The sequence below is a fragment of the Nuphar pumila genome, chromosome 14, assembly GCF_984573655.1.
Source record: "Nuphar pumila chromosome 14, dmNupPumi1.hap1.1, whole genome shotgun sequence".
Classification (NCBI taxonomy): Eukaryota; Viridiplantae; Streptophyta; class Magnoliopsida; order Nymphaeales; family Nymphaeaceae; genus Nuphar; species Nuphar pumila.
Genome location: NC_143262.1, coordinates 51,964,524 through 51,987,756, shown reverse-complemented (window position 1 = coordinate 51,987,756; position 23,233 = coordinate 51,964,524). Strand labels below are relative to the sequence as shown.

At 36.8% G+C, this 23,233-nt stretch overlaps 1 protein-coding gene across 2 annotated transcripts in view; it reads right to left on the bottom strand.

The window, feature by feature from the left end:
* Positions 1-12,066, bottom strand: part of LOC149816813 (CAAX amino terminal protease family protein) — a 225,456-nt gene extending 213,390 nt beyond the window's left edge. For both annotated transcript variants that reach the window (XM_089986587.1, XM_089986586.1), the window contains exon 1: positions 11,522-12,066. In XM_089986587.1, the coding sequence (XP_089842713.1) occupies positions 11,522-11,800 (279 nt within the window). In that variant the 5' untranslated portion in view covers positions 11,801-12,066. The remainder of the gene's footprint in view (positions 1-11,521) is intronic.
* Positions 12,067-23,233: the final 11,167 nt, after the last annotated feature.

Genomic DNA, 23,233 nt, shown 5'->3' with positions numbered 1-23,233 from the left:
TTATGACCTGGGATTGGTTCATGTTTAGTTGGTACACAATTTGGATTATTTATAGAGTTTTCAATGTTTTTTGTTTCACATAAATTCTTTTCAATAAATATTTACCAAATATTTCACTACAGGGAAAAGATGTAAATGATTGATTAACATATATGGCATGTGCTTTACACAATAATGTGGTGATACGCTTTTATTGTTACAGTTGATTTATATTTTCCTTCTCCCTTCCAATGTTGTTAAAGGTGTATCAATTCAAATATTTGCTAGTCTTTGGTATGATCATAGTTATGAATGGCCTCGCTGTTTTTGTGATGAAGGTATTTTCATGAAGTTTGTCAATCACCTCTGGTGCATCGAAATTTCAAATTTGGAGTTAGCTTGCTCTTCGTAAATGTATTAGAAATTGGAATTTGGTTTGTGAATGTTAAAAAAGTGTGGAACAACATAGGCTTTCTTTTTCTTTTGAAGGAATTTGATGATTGTAAATACTTCAAAAGCAGCATGTGATCTAAAGAAGGTGGTTCTTATTGTAATAACCACAAATTTTTAAGCAATTATTTAAAGATTTTATAATATAAAATTTCATCACAATGTGATTTGGGCCCGGGATCCAAGTCGCGGATCCGGGACCCATAAAGGGGTCTTTACATATATATTTATCTCGTATAAACGTATATGTACTTATATAAGTGCAAAAAATTTAATTAAGCGAATTATTCAAGTGATAGCTATGTGTATAATGCATAAATGGGCTTGGGATCCACATTCCGGATCCAAGACCCAGATAGGGTCCTTATGGATATAGGTAAAATACCCTATATATACTTATAAACGATTAAATATATATAAAAATATATATTATACGAGTATTTTTAGGGGATCCACGATTGGATCCATTTGGATCCAATCCATGGATCCATTTCAAGTGGGAGGCGTGGGTCCAGAGTCGCGGCCGGGTTTGGATCCCGAGTCGCTGGTCATAGACCCGAACCCGGCCCTCTCGTTAAAAAAAAAAAAGAAGGAAACTCTTGGACCCGAGTCGAACCCGACCCGGATCCGTAACCCGATAGGGTTTTTAAAACCCGATATCGGGCTGCAGCTTTTTAAAGAAGGGGAAAAGCAAGAATCGTGCCTAGGGCACGATTCCTGCTATTACCAAAAGGGAGAAGAAGGGGGTCGGTTACAGCAGGCATAACCGAACCCCGCGCCTCTCGGCAAGAGGGGGGTTTCAGCGATAAAAGGGAAGTGGAAGAGGGGGGTCTCACCCTCTTCCCTCGTCTCTCTCTCTCTCTCTCTCTCTCTCTCTCTCTCTCTCTCTCTCTCTCTCTCTCTCTCTCTCTCTCTCTCTCTCTCGTGTGGGCGTGCATCGGAGTGGTGGAGGTCGCCGGAAAGCCGCAGTCACCATCATCCACCGCAGGCTACGGCAGGAACCCTTGTCACGGCAGCAGCAAGGGAAGACTTCAGCCGACCCTTCTCTCGCAACGGTTGAACCTGCCGATCGTCGGAGATTTTCGCCAAAGAGGTACGGGTTCTCTTTTGATTTCAAATAAGAATGGGAACATAGGTTTGTATCCCATGTAATAGTTTGGTAGGGTTTCAGTGTTCTTATAGATGTATTATCTTTCAAGTTTGCTTTGGGTTCTCGTAACTCACAAATCGACAGATTTAGGGAATTTCGGCTGCTGTGAATTCTAATAAAAAAAAGTTGGGGGTTTGCTATATCTGAGGTAGGGTTTGGTGTGATTTGTAGGGTTTCTCTGTTTTTGCTTGTGTGTCAGTATCCAACATGCATTGTGTTGTCGTTCGAGACATTTTCTGGGATTTTTCAATACGAATGTAGGGGTTTAGCGTGATTTTCGTAGTGTATTCGTTCCAAGGGTTGAGACACGAGCTGCACAACCCATTTGTATGGGTTTTCATTGTGTGAACACCGAATAATGGATTTCTCATGTATTGATTTTCATAAATTCCACCTTGAACCCCTATTTACCGTGTATAGGGGTACAGGGCTCCTTATACCTTCAGAGTACTTTATGCCAGAATGGTTATGGTGGGGGTTTCGGTAATGCCAAATTATATGTGAAATCAGTCTGTGCAAGGAAACATATATGCCATGTGTATTTTGCTTTTCATCTTGAATATCCAGTTTAGGGCCTGTTTATGTGTAGCATATTGAACTGTGTAATTTCTGCAGAACATAGGTGGTTTGGTTTTGTATAGTGTTTCCTTGAATACAATCTGTGGTATAATTCGTGTTTCCTGAAATATGCTAACTAAAATTTTGTGGTAGAAGTTAGACGTGCTGCCTCATAATATTTTGTATTTAAAACATGCATACTGGGATTTCTTTTTCTAATTATGCATAAGCATACCTCATGTTCTGAATTTTTCTTTGGTATTTCTGTTGGTATCTATGTCACACGAACTCGGCTAAGGAGGTGCCGCACCCGAGTCGACACGCCCCGACACGGGTGCGGACTCGGGTGCGGCTTCGGACTCGGCCCGAACTCGGTCAAGGCCGAGTCGGACTCGGTCAACGAGTTCAGGCCGAGTCCGTCCACATTTTGGACTCGGTCAACTTTGACCGAGTCCAAAAATGTCCCTAAAAAACTAATTTTTTATATTTTTATTTAAAAATATATATATAAAAAGAGGCACAGTGTTGTGACAGTGCTGCAGTCACAGACTGTGACTGTGCACAGCCTGTGCAGTGTGCACAGTGCACAGTCTGTGACTGTGTGACTGTGCACAGTCTGTGACTATGCACAGTCACACAGACTGTGTTGTGGCATTTTAAAAATAAAATAAAATTATATATATAATTATATATGTATATATAATTTTTTTGTCGAGTCCCCGTGTCCAAAAATTTTAAAATTGTGCCGCACCCGCACCCATGTGACATAGGTTGGTATGCTGTCAGCAACAAAAAAAAAAGGGTGAAAAGAAAAACTTGGGTTGCTTAGAAGGAAAGACAATCTTAACAGGCTGGACAGGCCTGTCGAGCCTGCTGAACCGAGTAGAGTGGGCATCGGCTGGGAAATACCTAGTTTTTTGTGGGTCCGGCAGCACTTGCCAAGTGCTGGCAGATTCCACCTGTATAAAAAAAAGGTTATGTTAGTTCAAAAATACGGGTGGTGTGCTTTTCTTTTTAATTTTAGTTTCCTGTTAAGTGGGTGTATCTGGGTACATGTTAAGGAATGGGATTGTCACTTGACAGAATATGTTGAAGGTAACATTGGTGTATTTATACATTTAAACTTATGAATAGGTCACGTGTGTTATCACTTGAATACTCACATACTTGACTAAAATGTATAGTGTATAAGGGTGTGCATATGGTATGAATATGTGAGTGAAGCGTGTATATGACAGGAATACTTGCATTAACTGAAATTGTGTTGGATCAGTCTCCCTTTCAATATATATATATATATGTAGTTTGGTATGGACAGGCCCAAATTTTCTGTTTATGAAAATAAATCGGTTAGGCTATGCATGCGAATATTACAAATTATGCTAAGTGTATTGGGCTTAATCATATGCATATAAAGGGGTGATGTTCCTTATGTGATTAAACTTGTTGTGTGATACTTATGCGAAATTGTTGTTGCAAGCAGGCTTACTTGTGCATGCACATATATGGAATTTAGGTGCTTTTACAAGATCAAAATGGCATGAGTGTTCCCACGTTTTAATTGGAATAATTCATTAATGAAATCATGCATTTGGCAGGAATTGTGCAATGAATGAAAGTATGAATTATATGTTGGTGTGGGAACTCGTGCTCATGCATTTAAATATTATTGATTTTGTCATAAATGAATGTGCATTGAAAAGCGTGTGAAAAGAATGCATTGATGGTCAATTGGATCATCAGGGGCTGGGTGGGCCTCGAGAACCAGTTGTTCACTGTTTTAGTTATTTTGATGCAGTGCAACAAATCAAATGTGATATTATCGTTTTACCACACTGTTCTATGTTGTCACGGGTTGTAGTCCCGTGAAAAGCTTAGCATGCTGATGTGCAAGCTTATGTTATTAATTCTGCATGTAAATTTGCAAATGTAAAAGAGATGAATTAATAACCAAATAAAAGAAACTAAAGAACGGTGTAATTCATTTTTCTCATTGATGTCCCTGCTTTAGCGTGGGAATCTTGGATATTGCGGTTTGGGGGAAACCGTGAGGATACAAAAACTCCGTGTACGTGTTGTTGCCCCTGAACCCGATATTGAGGTTGTTCGCCTGACCACGGTTTTAGGGAGAGTCCGCCACTTTTCCTGTGGGTGGTGTGTTTTGACACAGCTGTTGTTGTTTTGGTATACCAATAAAGTGGCGCCAGTGGATGTTGTTTTCCCTGGTGTCCCCGACTTTGGATGTTGTTTTCCATGGTTCCGATGGATGGTGTTGTTTCCTGATATCGGTCGAGGGCTAAGTTTGGAACCCGGTAATAAAATACAAATCGTGTGTGAAGCTACCCCAGAAACCCTACTTGACCTCAGGGATTGTACCCGTTTGGTGTATCCGCGGGCAATGGTAAATTAAAAAGAGGAATTTAAAGTTGTGTGCATTTAATAGGACATGCATATGGAAAGATGAGAGCTTAAATGAAAGATAATAAAGGGTTCATGCATTGCACATAAATCATCCATATTCTTGTTATGCATTAGTTCATGCATGTTTACCTGTTCACTTGGTTGTTATATGTGGATCATTGCATGATGTTGATCTCTTTTGCATTTAATTGTCTTATTGATTAAATTATGATCAATGTTACTTACTCTGTGTTCCCTCCTGTTCAATGTTTAATTCTGCATGAATGGTTAATTGTCTTATGAATTGATTATAACCGTATTCCTTAAAATATTACATGAATCCTATTTATGCTCTTTTTCTTATTTGATTCATTAGGGAAACCTATACGTAGAATTCTTCGGATTTCTGACCCTATATTTTTATTGGTTTTTCCCAGACACGGGGGATCAGTGAAATCGACTTGCTTCTGAAGGGATACGAGGGTCACATTTGCTTCAGACTGCTTCACTTACGGATAGAGTGACTCTACTTTTGTTTTCTTTTAGTTTTTATTTTCTGCAAGTTGTTATTTCACTTTTGACATTTAGTATGAGACTCTTATTGATTCATTAATAAAAGAGTTTAGTTGGTTGGTTATGAATGATAAATGTAAGTTTGTTTGTGGTGTGTAGTTATCCAACTGAAATTGGAACTGTAAGGACCCCAGGTCTCTGGGAAGTTTTCCGCAACTCTTAGAAAAAAAAATCCGCATTTTTTCAAAGGTATGAGTTGGGGTCGTTACACTTATCGGGTATGAATCTGAATTCATTGGATTATATAAAAGCATTGACTCAAGTTTTTTTATTTTAATTTTATTTTTATTTTTTGTTTTTTTATGTTATCTACTAAGAATGGTTACTTGAGGACTTAGTAATTCATTGATTTGTTTATATCAAGTTATTGCATTAATGTTACTTTTACATGTTAATCTCATATTTTTTGGTAATTATTTGAGATTTTTTATTTCTTATTGGTTGTTGTTTCATCAATAAATCATTTTTTTATTTATTTGCATTTTCTAAAGTCTTTTTTAAGTTTTCAAAAATATATTTTTGAGGCTTACGCCTTGCTTCATTTTTGGTGGAGCGCTTCGTTAGGCCTAAACACTTTTCACAACATTGATATATATATGATGTATATACATATTAATGTAAATATATATATATATATATATATTTATGCAAAACAAATACATTTAACATTCGGCACGGGGGGCCTTTGGAAAATCTGTTTTGCTTGTTTCTCCAACACAATCTCTTATGTTTATCATATGCTACTCTTGCTTTTTTAAAACCCTCAAGAAGGGTGAGTGGTTTCCCCGATTGCACTTCCACTCTCATATCAACCTGTAATCCGCCAATAAAAACTCCCATCAACGCCTCTTGTGACCAACCCGAAACCATCGAACTAAGGCTTTCAAACATAGCTTGATAATTTGTGATTGATACCCTTTGCCATAAGCAGAGGGTCTGAAACATACCGTGATGGCCTTCACGAATTCTACCTAAGTTGGTTTTCCCATTCGACTCTCGTACCAGTGGTACCAATGGATGGCATCACCCTCCAGATTCACAGCAGCATGTTCCACTCGTTGGTCCATCGGCGTGTTTTGACAGTGGAAGAATTGAGTTGCAAGAAATACCTAGCTCATCGGGTCCTCCCCACTGAACTTAAGGAAATCAAGCTTTGCCCATTGACCATAGGGGGTGCAACTGGTGGTGGCTCTCTAGGTGGGACGAGCAGCAGTTTGGTCGATTGAGGCTAAAGGAGCTTTGTTGCGCGCAGGGGTGGTCTGGCTATTTTGCCCATTTGGGTTAGGAATGGCCTGGCCATCTCATCCACTAAGAGGCCTCATTCTCTCGCTGAGCATGGTGAGAACCCGCTACAGAGTTTCTTCAGGTCGTTGGTGGTTGGATTCAATGGTGTGTAGTTTTTTATCCATCGATTCATGGGTCCCTTCGATCTATGAGTGTAATGCACGCAGATCATCTTAAATACTATGGGAGGCCGAAGCTTCCGCCATCGTCCCCGCTCTAATACTAGATGGTAGGCATGGTTGGGGAGATGTGTTGGAATACGTCGATGCAGAGCTCGATGCACGTGACAAAGGGTCCTCTGTGTTCGCCCTCTGCCATGGTGCTCCCGCAGAAGTGCCCACACAAGCAGCCTCACTAGGATCGTGCAAAACTGAGGCAGAGCGCACTGCGCATGATCTCCTGCCAGTGTGTGGCATGTTCGGTCGTCATTCCCTGCGACACACGAGAGCGCATGCGCACGTAGCTCCACGGACGCATTGGTGACGGTGGTCGGTGGTGAGGTAGCAAGGTGCGTCGGAACCCTATGCGCAGAGACCCTATGCCCAGAGGGCGAAATGTGGAGAGAGCTATGAGAGGAGAGGCACCCTAGGAGTTGGAGTCCAAAAGATTCAAGTTTTTTTTCACTAAAGAAAGATTGGGCCTTATTACATATTTATATGGGTAGGGAATAACTTAATGTCCAACCCTACAAAACCAACACTTCACAAAACTGCCCTCCTGTATATATAATTTCACTCGTAACAACCTATATCTGATTTACAAATAGAAGTCGTTCCAGGTGGACTAGGATGAAGATTAAATTGACCCAAAACAATGACAATATTAGGTATAGAAATATGTCTAATTGGATATGGAGTATGGACCCTTACCCTAGCCTCCAAGTATAGAAATAGGCCGAACTGGATATGGACCCTTAGCATCCAGGAGCAGAAATAGGTCTAACTGAATATAGACACTTTGCTTAGCATTCAGATATAAAATGAGTAGGCGTCAGAACATAGAAACAAACTGATTTGGATTAAGGGATATCAAGATTCATACATATCAATTTAGAATATCCAGTTTGGTCTTCGTAACATGTTGGGAACGTAGGTGGATAACTCTAGCCATCTTTATTCTTAAGAGCCAGAACTACTTGCTAGAAAATGGCAGGGGTGAAGACCCCTTAATGTAATTTTTGAAACTTGTAAAGGGTTTCCTCTCTTTAATGTTATGGACAGCCCAGTATGCCCATAAATAGCAAAACCCTTTTTATCGTAATGAATGACCCAGCCTTAACTCCCACAAATAGCCCGCCTCCCTTATCTCAAGTAAAAGGGTTTATGAATATAACCATATCGATGAGGCATGGAGAACGACCCCTCCTCCATGCCTATAAAAACCCCCAATACCCTTCCTCACTTCACGCCAAGCAAAGGCCTTGGAAAATAAAATTTGGGCCTTAAATTTTTAAGTTTTATTGGTGTGTTTTTATTGAGCTATATTGGAAAACTCACAACTCACAAGAAAATTGTGAGAATTTCAATGCAAGCATTTTTTCAAAATTTCATGTCTAAAACATGAAAAGTGTGGCAAGTATAAATTTCGTATTTTTCCACGCAAAATTTGAAAGTGTGTCAAGATTTGTGACTATAATCATAGATGAGAGGTGGGATGGGCAGCTTCATCAACCTCTTCATGATACAACATACTATTGAATCCACTCCTCCACATTCAAGATGAGCAGAGAGGTGCAAGAGATTTACAGATTGCACTGAGACATTGGTCCCTTATCATCGCACACAAAATGAGATTCACAAAAAAATAGAGATTTATAATAATGCATGGGGAGACCTACAACAAAGCAAAATCATACCACGATGTATCTAGGTAATTTAATTTATTTTGTTATTTGTTTATGATGGTGTTTCATGTGGAAGACCCAGAATGATTTTCTTTTTTGGTTCATATCGCCGACCCCAATTGTTTTGGGATGAACAGTTGCTGCTGCTGTTGGTGGTGGTGTTGTTGTTGGTGGTGGTGTTGTTGTTGTGTATCTATTATTCCCTAATTATTTTTCTTTATTTTAAACATGGTGGACTAGGTTGGGGAGTGATTGACCAAATTTGAGAGCTTTTGTCATTCGCATTCTTAGCCAAACATATTGCACAAAAGGATGCGAAAGAAATCAAAGTTCCTTGAGCAAATCCATACAAAAAGAAAGAATAGGTTGGAGCATAAACGGCTCAATGACCTTGTCTATGGAATTACAAAATTTATTTATCATTTTCATATCTATGATTAAGGTTTTAATAAATTACCAAACCTACAACTTTGTTTATTTGTCATCTTTTTTATGAAAAAGGAAAATTTGTTATCAAGAAAGCACAAGAAGCAATTTGTGTTAAAGTATATATATATATATATATATATATATATATATATATATATATATATATTTATTTATTTATTTATTTATATATATATATATATATTTATATATTTATATATTTATATATTTATAGATTTATATATATATATATTTATATATTTATATATATATATATTCCCAACTGAGGGATTTTGGTCATTTCATATTATGTAACTAGGTTAGTTCAATAGTAATAGGTTAGTTAGAATATTTCTTTGTTTTTGTAATTAATGTAATTTAATTAGCCAATAGGGGCTCTATGAGAATTACCCATAGCCATTGGGATAGATCCCAACGGCTATAAATATAGCCGTTGGGAGTTCCCAACATCTCAATGAGAGCTCCCACTTGTGTGATTTTGTTCTGTATAAATAGGGACATATTGTCCTCATTTATTTTATGCTTTTTGCTAAGCACTTCATTAATAAAATCCTTATTTTTTATATTGTGCTTTAAGCCCCAGTTGGCTTCTTGTGTTATCCCTAGTGGATTTGTGGTTTTCCATATTACATTGTGTTTTTGTATGCCCTTAGTTGGTGTGTATTTGCCTTCCACTCATTTCATTTACAATTTGATCCCATCATTCTAGAAAATTTTGATGTGTTAAATCAATTGGTTTAAGTGGATCAATGTGGAAGGAGCACAAGAGGTAGATGATAAGGAGCCTATGTATATTGGAGAGGATGTGAATGTGGGATGAAAAAGGAGAAGATGATGATGAAGATTATTGAAATTATCTAATTTATTTTTGTTTTTGTTTATGTTTTGAAAAAACTTGGTTATGTAGAACTTAAGAATTGACAAACATTCTGTTATTTTGTTTATGAAAATATGAATCTTGTGGCATGTTAGCTTAATTGCATGATATTTTATAATTTGCATTTTTCTTGTGAGATATGAATGATTCCTAGCATATTATCTTTAATATATGATGTTTGATGTAATATGCAGTTCATAAATGTTTAATATCTGATATTATGGTTTTGTTTTATGCAACTCATTATTGTTCTTTTTATGTTATGAATTTTTATAGAATCTTTCCTGAATTTTTCTATTTTTGGGGATTTTTATTAAAAGATATGATTTTTTTTACAATACACATCTTATTTTGGGCCCAGCCGATACGGGTTACATTGTGCTTTTCACAACCTTGTAAAAACCAATAGAAAAGAGGAGATTTTTTACCTTAAAAAATGATACAATGGTAAAGTTCAATTTCATTCACCTTAATGGTCGAAAATGAAATCTCTTCTCGCACAAAATCACCCTATATGATGGAGAGCACAAAATATCCCCAAAATTTTCACTCATGAAACTCCCCACTTTATTCACCTTAATGGTCGAAAATGAAACATCTTCTCGCACAAAATCGCCCTATATGATAGAGAGCACAAATATCCCCAAAATTCTCACTCTTGGAGCACCCCCACTCAAACCCTTCAAAATGTGTTAGGGTGTGTTTTGGAGTAAAAAATGGATGGCCCTTATATGTCATTTTGGCTAGACCTCTTAAAAATCACAAAGAAGGCTGTCAATAAAATGGGTTTCTTTATAGTATTAGTATCTCAAGATACACCTTGTATTGGGATGTTTCGTATGGCACAGTACTACATAGTACAATGCATACGATACGGCACTAATTCACCCTTATGACCCTCAAATCGACTTTGGATCAATAAAGTACTAGACCATAACATAACATTACAACTTCGATAAAGTTGTTTTCTCCTTCAACCTTACGTTTTCTTCACAACTAAATCTTTCTACACCATTATACAAATCATTACTGAGTTGAAACTAGCCTTCAGTGAATAGAGTCTATTGTTGGGATGGCTCCTATGGTAGGCTTACAACCAAAGCAAGCATGAACAGAAAGGCTTTAATGTAGTTTAAAGTAAGCCTTAACAGCAAAGCTTTAATGCAGTTCAAGCTTTTATCAAACTATTATCTCATTTTATAGACCTTACAAGGTACCACAACATACTGGTGTAGCCATATACAAATTAGAGCTTCCTTACAACTACACAATACATGTTTTTTTATCCTCTCATGTTTAAAATTTAAACTGCAAAGTAGGTTAAAATCAAGACTCAAATACAATTAAAGCCACAAAAGAAACAGCTAAACCCAACAGTATGGCAAAGTAAAGATGAGAATGGTAACGAAATATTGAAAAAGGCAATCCCCAGCAGGATATGAAACTTCATGAAGCAAATCAATTATCATGCAGCTAGTTTTAGAAAATCAAAATCTTCATGAAATAAAACCTAGGAGATTATTTTCATTAGGTCATGCATAAAGTAAGGGTAGTTTTAATTGATTGTGAACTGAGAGTAGTCTTTCCTCAAATTAGGCCAACTGCTTCTTCCCTTCCACACTATTTAAGGAAAATATCATAACGGCAGAAGATGTATTTGGTAGAGGGTTCGTTCTGTCAGAGATATCCTGTTCTATAACGTACTGATTTTACACATGACACAGAAGTCCTATTTCAATATAAAAAGTCAAATAAAAAACACCACTAAAAAGAAGGAACAAGCTTCCAACATTCTAAAGAAAAAGGACATTTCCCACCGCAGAATAAATGAAGGAGAAAAAACTTACAACATCTGTAAAAGTTCCAACCTCACACAAACAAACAATAGTTCCATACTTGTCTTGATAAATTCAAAGGAAGTATTCAAGAAATCGCGGAGATCAGTTCATAAAAGCCGTACCTTCTCAGGAGGGCTGAAGTTAGGGCCTCCCTGGGGGTCAAAGAAACAGACGAGTCTTTGTTTGCTGATTCCCTGCAGTTTTTCGTGGTCGACGCAGGGCAGAGTTCTCCTCCTTCGAGAGACGGGAAACAGTAAGAGTGGGGACGTTCCTCTGCTCCGCCTGCTGATGAGGTTTGCGGCCGGCTGCTTCGGAGGAGCGAGACGAGGGCATGGCAGAGGGTTTCGCAATTGGGCGAGGAGGGAAGACGTCGCCGAGGGAATCGCCATCGTTATCATCATCTTCCGTGGGGGTTCCCCAACCCGATGACGCCCGGTGAATCCCTAACCCTAAAAAGCCCTAGCGCTTTGCTGCACGAGCAGTGGGAACCCTGAAACTGAAACCCCTTAGATTTGCTCCGTGCGTTGGGGTTTTTCTTTTAAGTTCTAATCCTGTGTGTTGAGATTTCTGATATTGGGTGAAAACAATTGCTTTTCACTAAATGCCTAGTAAAAAATGAACCAGCTTTTCAGCGTTATCTCTGCCAACAAAGAAATGGCAGGACCCCGCTTACCACACCGGATACCACCTAGGTGGTAAAAATCTACATATGTACTTGCTTCCATTGCATGCACTGTACAATGTGGCAGTTTAAAGCACATCATAAAATGTAAGTGAAGTGAGGCTAAAACAAAGTTAATTAAAATCAATCTAGCTACCAGCCATTGAAAGGAGCTGACCTGACAATGCTTCCACTTTGCTGAGTTGATCTAAATAAATGATTTTGCATGAGCTTTCCTAAAAAAAATTGGGACACCAAGATATTTGATGGGAAGTGATGCAATGTTCCAATGAGATATGAGATGCTTGCAACTCTAATTTGATTGGAGGTTCCAAATGGAATTAAAAGAGTCTCGGCATGATTGTAAACTAGTGACCTGCACAAATTGATGAAAAGCTGATAAAAAAATTGACCAATAAAATTAGATTGATCGCAGCAGATAAATTAAGAAGAGTGTATCATCTGCATAGAAATTAAAAATGATGTAGTTGCATGAGGAATAATTTCTTTGTTTTGTTCTACAAGTTGTATTCGACGAGAAAGTCATTTCATGACAATGATTAATAACGGGATAAAGAATCACCATGTCTAATGCCTATGCTACTAGCCATTAATAATTATTACACACAAGTCATAACGAGAGAAATCCAAGTCTCATGAAATCCAAAATATTGTAAGGACTAAGATAGAAATTGTTAGTCTACTCTATCATAGGCCCTGATTAAATGTACTTTAAATAGAGCAGAAGGTTTTTTGGAATGAGTCATTGAATTCACTATTTCAGTATACTTTCTTGAATATTTCAACCTATAAAAACGCCCTTGGATTATGAAAAACAATTTGATGCATTCTATTGGACATGACTTTTAAGATTATCTTAAACAAGAAATTACCTAAACTGATACGCTGAAACTTAGCTAATTTGGAAGCACCAGAAACCTTAGGAATCAATATATTATTGGTGCAATTAATTCGTTTTAAGATCTTACCACTTTAAAAAAAAATGATTATTGCCTTGTGCACATCAATGACAATGATGTCCTAATTGTTGGAGAGAAAAAAAACACTACTTACCGGAAGCGGCCATTATCAATATGAAGAAAGCTTCGATGGATGTGGGTTATCAGTGTTTTCCTCATTCAATCAATGCCCTTGATGAACTCAAGCCTTGAAGTTGAGAGGAGAGCATGACCCTTGAACCCCGTAGAGAGAGAGAAACCAATATCACATGCTCTCATTTGTGGTCTCTAAATAGTGAGAGATGTGGGAAGTTACCATAACTATTATGCAATTCAAAATGGTATCTGAATGGCAACCGCTCCCACCACAATAGAAACTCTACGTTTTCGTGGATAGACTTATGTCAAACCAAGTCACATCAGGTTGGACCCGATCCATAGTCCAACATTCTCCCACTTGACCCATTGACACGGAAAAACACTTTATCAAGGTTTTACTGTTATCTCGATTCAATTTTCACGTGGGTTCACATGCTATACTAAATCACAAAAATGAATCATATGAGTCATGGAGAAGAAAATCTTTTTATGAGATGTCACATTTTCATATACTATAATATCATTTATTTTAAGTGTTAAACATGTTTATAATATCTTTATTAATAATAGGTATGTCTTTAATTCATTCTTTTGGTCCTTTTTAATATTGTTATTTTGTTATTCTCTCTTTTTAAAATAAGAGACATTTTACAAAGAATCAATAATATACAAAACCATAGAGAATCAATTTAGTTTGAGAAATGTGATCACATAAAATCATAATATTTTATCATCCATCAAAAGAAATCAAATAAACTCATCCTCATTGCATGTTGGGAATACAATCTTGGTACTAACCCTTTAATAAGAAGATCCACAGTCATTTTTTTGTGCAGATGTTTTCAATACATACTAAATGATTCTTCATTCTTTTTTTTTTAACAATAAAGTATTTTAACTTCATGTGTCTACACAAAAATGAAGCTCTTGTTATTAGATAAAAGCACAATAAGTTTATTATCACAAAAGATCTTTAGTAGCCTTTTAATAGATTTCATAATACCAAGAGCAAAATAAAATCTTTGATCCATATAGCCTCAGATGAAGTCTCGTATAGAACAATAAATTTTTGCCTTCATGATGTGAGTTACAATTGTAGACTGCTTCTTACTTTCACATGAGACACCACCACCTGCTAATAGGAAGACATATCCAATAGTAAACTTTCTACTGTCGAGACATCCTCCTAAGTCTGCATCAAAGTATTCAATGACCTCTACGTGGTCAACTTTTATGTAGGTCAATATATAGTCTTTCGTTCTTGCAAATAGTGCATGATCTTCTTCGCAACTTTTTAGTGTATAACGATGTCTATTTTTTCTAAAAATGATATTTGAAAAGATATTTTTATATGAAAAATAATGTAAAAGCCAGACACCAAATATAAAACTGGCTCTCACAAGTGGTAGAGACCAAGTCGAACTCAAAGAATGGATAATACTTTGTATTCAACATGCAATTAACTACTTTTTATTACCAAAAATATAAAAGTATGAGAAAATAAACTACTTAACTATTACATCAAATGTTTACCCTACGCAGAGGGTTTAAAATTGTTTTATTACAACCCGATATTTAATTGAAATTCAAATCCTAATATAAAGAAAAGTAAACTAGTCCTCTATGCTTGTCTCGTGTAGTGTATTTGAAAGCGTGCAATAAGATATCAATCATTTGCTCCCGCTCAACACTTTCTTGCAAAATATAAATACACGAGCAGCAGAAGAGACGAAATGCACTATACTATGAAAATGAATGTGAAAATGATGCTAAGCACAATATACAAAATACATGCAAGAATGGAACATAAGATTCAAAGTTATGAATGCGAATTCACGAAACAAAATAACTAAAATCAAATTGTGTGAAGCGAAAAATGTAAAACTAGAATGCGAAATGAAAGGCACAATGCAATTATCAAATGCATGAACTAATGAAATGCCAGAATGGAAATATGCTGAAGTGAAAAAGTAAAAAAATTACAAAATACGAAGGCTTAAATGCAAATCTAAAAATATTGCAAATGAATGCAAAATACGTAAGAAAGTGAGAAAGAAGCATGCAGTTATAATGAAAATGAAATTAAGACCAATAATGTGCAGGAAATGCAGATGAGCTAAAACAATACACAGGAGCTAAAAAGCTTCCATTTGAATTTGTTGATGACACTAAATGCTAAAACGATGAGGAACAAAATAAAAAACAAAATAAACAGGATTATGAAAAACTAAATGAAAAGGATTATGAGACTCTAAATGAACAAGATTGCATCTGTTATTACAGATGCAATGACTGCCGCAATGCAAAGTGTTTGATAAAATTGAAATGTAGATGAATGGTATTAAACAAAACTAAATGCTAATGATATTGCAACAGAGAATATGAATGAGATGCAGTTGATAAAAATGAATGCAGTAGAGAATGCCCGATTTTTTCACGGCAAAACTTTGGCAACAACAACAGTAAGGAATCTGGCAACAACTTTGCTTTCCCGTTTTCACGGTAGGGCCAAAGGAACTCAGACAAAGCAATCCAATTCAATCAGGGCGAATAGATGAAAATCTGGCAGGTGAAGAACAGATTCCTACCGGTATGGATGGAATGGCTGAACTGTTCATAGTGAAATCAGAGGATTTCATGGTGATTTCAAAATCTCACGGCAGATTAGATTAATTCCATTAAATCAAAGAAGATCGTCCAGAGGAAAGAGAGCTCCCAAAAATTCATGAAAACTCTAGTAAACCAGAGGATTTCGGCAATAGGGAATGCTTTTTACGGTAGCTTTTGGAGTAGATTTTGACCGGTCTGGAGCTAGTCTGGCATAATCAGAGGAAGTTGATATGGCAATAGCTCTGCTTTCTAGCAGTCGCCAGAGTGATTTTGTTCGATCAGATGGACACTCGATGGATCTGTGAATTCAAATGATGATGATGCTACCGTGAAATCTAATGGACGACTGATGAACTAAAGCTTGACCGTGAAATTAAAAGCATGCTATGCAATCTAATGGATGCTGCTAATGTGAATGAGTTATAGCTAACTAGATGGATCTATGATGCAGAAGAGATAAACATGATGAAGATGCAAAAATTGTGTGTGCAGAAACTACAAGAAAAATGAGAGAAGAATAAGAAAACATGATGCAAGAAAAATGATAAATACAACTATGCTACGTGAATTGCAAGAAAAGAAAAACGAGGGAAGAAGTAGGGGGAAAGGAGAATAAAGAAAGGGAGAAGAAGAAAGGAACAGAGAAAATCTGACCAGTTTGGGTTGAGAGGAGAGGTGGACTCCATCCTTTGCACACCCGCTAGTGTGTAATTTCTCTGCCAGAAAAGAAGAAGAGGGAAAAGAGAAGAAAAGAGGAAGAGAAAAGAGATGGAAGAAGAAAAAGAGGGAAGAAATTCCAGCTAGAGAGGAGAGGGAAGAGGAGAAGGAGGCATGCGTAGTGGAGGAGACCCCTTTTCCCTCCTCTACGTGGGTTTTTAAAGCAGTTTGGAGTTTTTTGTGGTAAAATTACAACTCCAAATTTTTTTAGAAAAATCTAAAACCTACACTTCTAAAAAAACTTAATTGCTAAAAGCCTCTATTTCACTATCTTTTATTGAAACTAAAACTAAACCTATTCTAAATACATGTTTTCATTATTTTTCAAACTTAACTTTCTAAATTAATTACAAATGATAAACTTTGAACTAAATTGCGAAATAAACTAATTTTCAAGCATTTTCCAATGTTTATTCTTTTTGCATGTTTTCTTGAAACTAACAACAAATCGGGATTTTAATGTGTTTTCCTATAAAATCATGTAAAGTTTAATATGAATTAGACTCTAAAATGTATGCATGATCAAATACCCCCATGGTTATCTTTTGCTACTCCTCGAGCAAACTAGAAAAATACAAGAAATACAACTATCACTAACTCACTTTCGTAGGAATCACGGTTGCATTTAGCACATGCAACAAGCCCTTTCAATCCATGGGTTACCCCAGTGGACGAGTGAGGTCTCATAAAGGTTTGCAACAATGCTACCCAAAAACATCTCTATCATGTATGCACAATATTACACATTCTCATAAAGAGTAGGTAGTTAAAGACTTTGTTTTTACAAATATTTCTTGTTATTGCAAAATCAAAACATAATTAGAGTCTTTTATATACCACCATAGAAAAAAAATTCTTTTACTTTTCTAAATATCACAATTATTTATGTTTTATTCTTGGAAAATCAAATAAAAATAAGTTATTATTTACTTATCCTCACTCATATGTTTTCTGCACAGTTTTTCTCAATCATATTTCTAAGCTGTGAACTTTTTCTTTTTACGCTCTTTTCTTTTTTTATTTTCAATTTTTCATGTTTTTCTTTTTGCGCATTTATTTTTATTTTATGGCTTGCATATGGTCCGCTTTTATGTTCTGTGCAATGCCAATATCTTTTATGCAATTTCAATGTATACCAAAAGATATTAACTAAGACACAAAAGTGACTTTCTTCATTTACCTTTTCGAGATGAGACTCAAACACTTCAACTTATGTTTGTTCTCCGCTACTAAGGATCACAAAGTTTTTCACTCTCCTTTTCAACATGAAACTCAAACGCTTCAACTTGCGTCTAAGTCTCATCTACTAGGGATTGTGAAATTATCCAAACAACCTAACACATGCATTTTTTACTTTTGAGCTTATTTTTGCTTTTGTTCATTTGCTTAGTTTTTTCGAAAATAAAACTGTGCATGTTCATATTTGTGATTCAAAATAAACTCTAGCATGCGTCTATCGTCATTTCTTTGAAATCCACATAAACAACCACAATTACTAGATCCAAAAACAGAATTTTATGCACCTCAAGTAGGTTTAGATGATTCCATTAAGCGTCAATTTTAGGAAGATTTAGATGGAGTAGTACAAGGGCTATCTTATGGAGAAAGGCTTTTCATCGGCGGTGACCTTAATGGGCATGTAGGCATTAGTAGGGATGGATTTGAGAGTATCCATGGAGGCTATGGTATAGGAGAAAGAAACGAAAGTGGAGAAAGGATTTTAGATTTTGGTTTGCCCTATGATATGATCTTAGCAAACACTTGGTTTAGGAAAAGTGAGTCTCACCTAGTAACATTTAAAAGTGGGGTTAATACGAGTCAGATAGATTTTTTCCTACTTAGAAAGAGAGATAGGGGTTGTTATATCGATTGTAAGGTTATACCGGGAGAAAGTGTAGCTACACAACATAGAGTCTTAATTTTAGATCTTAGAATTAGACAATGCCGCAAAAGGAATAGACATAGGATAGATCCTAGAATTAAGTGGTGGGCACTAAAAGGAGCTAAACAAGGAAGGTTTGTAGATCAGGTAGTTAAGGAAGCTGATTGGTGTCTCGAGGAGGATTCAGAATCTATGTGGAATAAGATAGCGGGTGGCATGCGAAAGGTGGCTAAGGAGGTATTGGGTGAGTCTAAAGGCGGTGCATCGCTAGGTAAGGATACATCGTGGTGGAACGAGGATGTCAAATTAGCTATTAAGGTTAAAAGAGAGTGTTATAGAAATCTAAGTAAGAGTCGTGATAATGAGAATTTTGAGAAGTATATGATATCAAAGAAGGAAGCTAAAAAAGTAGTTCGGAACACGAGGGATAAGGTATATAAGGAGGTTTATGACAAGTTGGATACCAAAGAAGGCGAGAAGGATATTTATAAGCTTGCAAAGATGAGAGATAAGAAATTGAGGGATTTGGGTATGGTTAGATGTATCAAAGATGAAACACAAAGGGTTTTAGTCAAAGATGAGGAGATTAAGGAGAGATGGAAAGATTATTTTGATAAGCTATTTGTGAACACCCCAAATTTTCCAAAAAATCCAAAAATGACCTTTTTGCCCCAGACCTCCGTCCTCTGAATAATCGGGTAAATTTTTAACCAAAAATTTCATTCATCGTTTGGATTCGTTAGAATTCGGATCCAAAGTCTTAGCTCTAACCCAATTCTGATCCAAATCGGATCCGATCCCCTCTTTGAAAAAAAAATTCAAAAATAAAAACCCGAATTCTTAGAAAACTCGCTTTTGTAAATATTTTTGCAAAAATACAAAAAATCAGTTTTAAATCTTTATTTCTCGTAAATCTTAGGATTTTATTCTAAAAATACAAAAGAAAAAATGGAAAGATAACGCAAAAACCAAAAGAAAACAAAAATTTGGGAAAATTAGGAGAAAAACAAAGGAGTGTAAAAAATTGATTTTTGCTAAAAAGACCTCGGAAGCCCTTTTTTGTAAAAAGTTGAAAAACAAAAGGAGGTCTTTTGCAAAAACCTTTTTAGGGTTTTACAAACCTTCGTAAGGAAGGAAGAAGGCGAAAAGGGGCTCTCCCTCACTCTGGTCTCTCTCTCTCCTCCATGACCCGAACTCCCCTCTTCACTCCATCACCAACGGATTTACCTCTGGCCGCCCATCTCCAACAAACCCCCCCTTTCGAGAGGCTTCTTCCTCTTCTTTAAGAATGGGCAGAGGCAAACCCTACGGCCCCCGCTTCTTCACCCCCGCATCTACCTCTCCACGTTTCTTCTCCCTTCTCTCGGTCACCGCTTTTTCCATCTTTCCCCCTTCTTCTTTCTTCTTCATTCAGTTTCAACCCACCGTGATCTCTTATCCCCACCATCTTCTTCTCCTTCCTCTTGTTTTCATCCGCCCTCAGCAATCCAACCTTCTCTCACGCCAATATTGCAAAGCCACGCTGAAGGGAATCGACTCTCCTTGCAACGTTCGAAGAAGCTAATCCCTACAACCATCAGGAGTTCAATCAGCTCCAGCAATCCGGCAGCAAAGGAGAAGGGGAAATTACCCCCTCCTTCACGGTGCCTTTTCTTCCTAATCAAGTAAGTCCCCTTCCCCTCTTCTGTTTTCTTTATTTTTCCTTTATTTTTCCTTATTTTTGCCCATTAGAGCACCCGTGTAGGATCATTCTGATGATGGCAAGACTGATCTACACATGTGCAAAAACAACTGGAACGTATGAGTTCCGACATTATCTCCTATTTCTTTCTTCTTCTTTTTTTCCTTTCTTTTGTTTTTCGATTTTCTCACCTTTTTGGCTTTGCTTTAGATTTACTTTTTCCATTTATTTCATGAATTTATGTTCATCCTCCTAAGCATTAGGGATATTTAGCAATAGCATGTCGATCTTCAGCCGGATTTCCCTGCATTATAGCATTTCGTCTCCGATTTATGTTTCTGTTGTTACCAATGTCGGATATGTTTTCATGGTTTTGTGGCTTCAGTGTTCTATCGATTCATCTTACTGCTGTAACAGATTTTCTGTTTTACTTTGATCATAAGCAATAGCCTTTTAGATGTTTCCAATTCATTTTCTTTATGCATTTTGACTGCACTTTGATGTTTGGTCGGTCATGGGATCCAAGGGTCCCTCCCGGTTTTCCCCTTTCTTCTTTTTTTTTTTACCAGAGGCAACCCCACATCACTGATCTACCTATCATAGCCTCAGTGATATACATTGCCATAGTAACATGGCCCCTAGCTCTATACTGGTTGCGTTTGAAATTATAATGGACCATGGGCACATCGTTTTTCATGTTCTGTGGATTATTTGCTTGAATCACTCATAGATTGTTTGAGTACATTCGTTCATTGCGTCATATTTTGTGTTTCCAATCTTCTATTGTTCCTGTTTTGTTTCTGGCATTATGATCAAGCTTATTTCCTTTTGCTTGCCACCAATTGGTATAGATACAACTTTTACCTTCATATTTCTTTTGAACATCCTTGTTGCAATTGTAATCTCATGTATAGCAGAAATGACCATCTCCTCGGCTTCATGTATTGTATGATGCCATCCAGAAAAAAAGGTTTCAGGAGGTCCTCCTCCTCTTTTTCAGCAGGCCGAGAGCCTTACCTGAAGTGACCCTTCTCGGCTTTGTCAGAATGCTAGGATTCAGATATCGCCCAAATCAACCGTGTGTGGGCTCAGGCTCTATATTTGCAAGCATGGCTAGCAGGGACATAACCTTGAGATGAGAGATACAAGAATTGTTTCATACTTGCAGCAAACCAGTTCAAATACTTTATTGGAGCAACAAATGGCTGTGGTTAATGATCTGCTAAGCCTTGGAAGACTGACCTGTTACGTGTGTGTCCTCTTTTGGTTTCAGATCCACCTGGAATAGCAGTCCTACCCAACATTCTGAGAGGTACTCATTGCCATATAAAAGCAAAAAAAAAAAAACGGTTGTGGAAGAAGAAGTTGAGACACTGGATAATTATTTCTGAGAGATTTAAAAAAAAAAAAGGATAATAGACAACTGCAAGGTTCCTTTTCTTTCTCTTTTCTCATTATTATTATTACTTGTGATAGCAGTGACGGTTCCCTCTGTATTTAAAAGATTGATTCTTCTCATATACCATTTTGTTTTCTCATTTTGGGCATATTTTTGTAGTTTTTAGTTATTTATTTATTTATTTATTTTTTTTACTCCCTAGTGTTTTAGTTGGTTTTGTCCATCCTGAAATTAATTATCCACTAGCAACTTGAAATAAGCAGGGTCGGATCCCAGTCCTTTCCCACTTGTGTTTTCTAATATGAACCCTGGCCTTCTTAAGGTATCGAAGGGAAAATAGATTTAGAAAATTGATAAACCGCCTTCATGAATAAATACACATCACTTTTTTGTTCGTATAGTATTTATTGTATTTTGACTGTTTAACTATGTGTAGAGTGACCAAAAGCATGCTGGATCATTATGGTCATTGGTCTGTACATTTCTCTATAGCAACGTGAATATTGTTCCTGCATTGCTGCTTGAGCCGGAATTGCTGTCACTCATGCTTCAGCTCAGCAACCAAACCCACTCAGAGGCTGCTTTTCTCATATTGCCCAGCCACTAGTTCTGGTCCCTCTGTTGTTGTACCTACAACAGCTGAATTTTCTCTCGTTGCTACCACATCATATGGCAAATTTGTGGATCATTCGACGGATTTGGCCTTGGCTCCACTGCATCGAATACCCCCCTAAAAGTAATCCTTTCGGTGGCTCATTTTCTGGTTCAACGCGAGCAGATACTGCATCCTCCTCATCAGTCCCTCCCGATAAGCTCTCTAAACCAACATCCTCTAGTTTGTCTGTTGCGCAACACCTTTTGCACTTGCCATTCACCCCTTCCAGCATGTTGATGTGACACTATGATGCACTTGCCATAACAAAATATATACTTTTTTTTTATAATAGCTCATGTTTCCTCTGTTACACCATGTAGCATATCTTTATCAACTGTATCACTTCCATCCATTCTACATTGTTCATCACTTGTATAGTGTGAAAAATTTTGTATATTTATGTCACCTGCAAAGTACACATCCATCTGCTATATCTTCACTTCCCAATACATAACAAGCATCTTCCTGCAAGCAGCATCATTACACTTACAGATGTAGGAACATCGTCATCTTCCTCACCCATCTGCCACTGCATCATTTTCTCCACAAAAGCACCACCAATCATCTCCTGCATTTCACTTTCAGCATGCACACATCACTGTGCACACATTTTCTGCTGCACATCTGTAACAACAGAATTCCATATGTATAATCCACATGAAATAGTATACATATTTTCAGTAGGTTCTCTATTTTCACATCAGAGTCTCTAATTTTAGTCATCCCACTTGCCTCAACAACACATGAATAGCTTAAGTTTTTACTTAGTGGATGCAGCTGAAGGGTTTAGTCCTTTGTGCATTACCATTTTTTTTTTCTTCTCCTTTCACATCCATCAGAATCATTTTTGACATTGGCTGAGGTATCGAGCATCAAGGTTCGATCCGTCATGCTTGAATTTTGTCATAAGTAAGCAGTATGAAAGCATTACCTGTACATTAAATTGTTTCATCTATATTCAACATATTTCATTTACTTGTTCATTTCATCAAACACCTTTCATCCACCTGTATCGAATGTAGGTATGTGATATATGTATATATATACATATATATTCGTATATATATATATATATGTGTATACATATAGGTATGTATATAGGTATATATGTCGCTTTTCGTCTTTTAATCAGGTATGCCTTGACCTATGAACATTTTTTTTTCTCTTAACA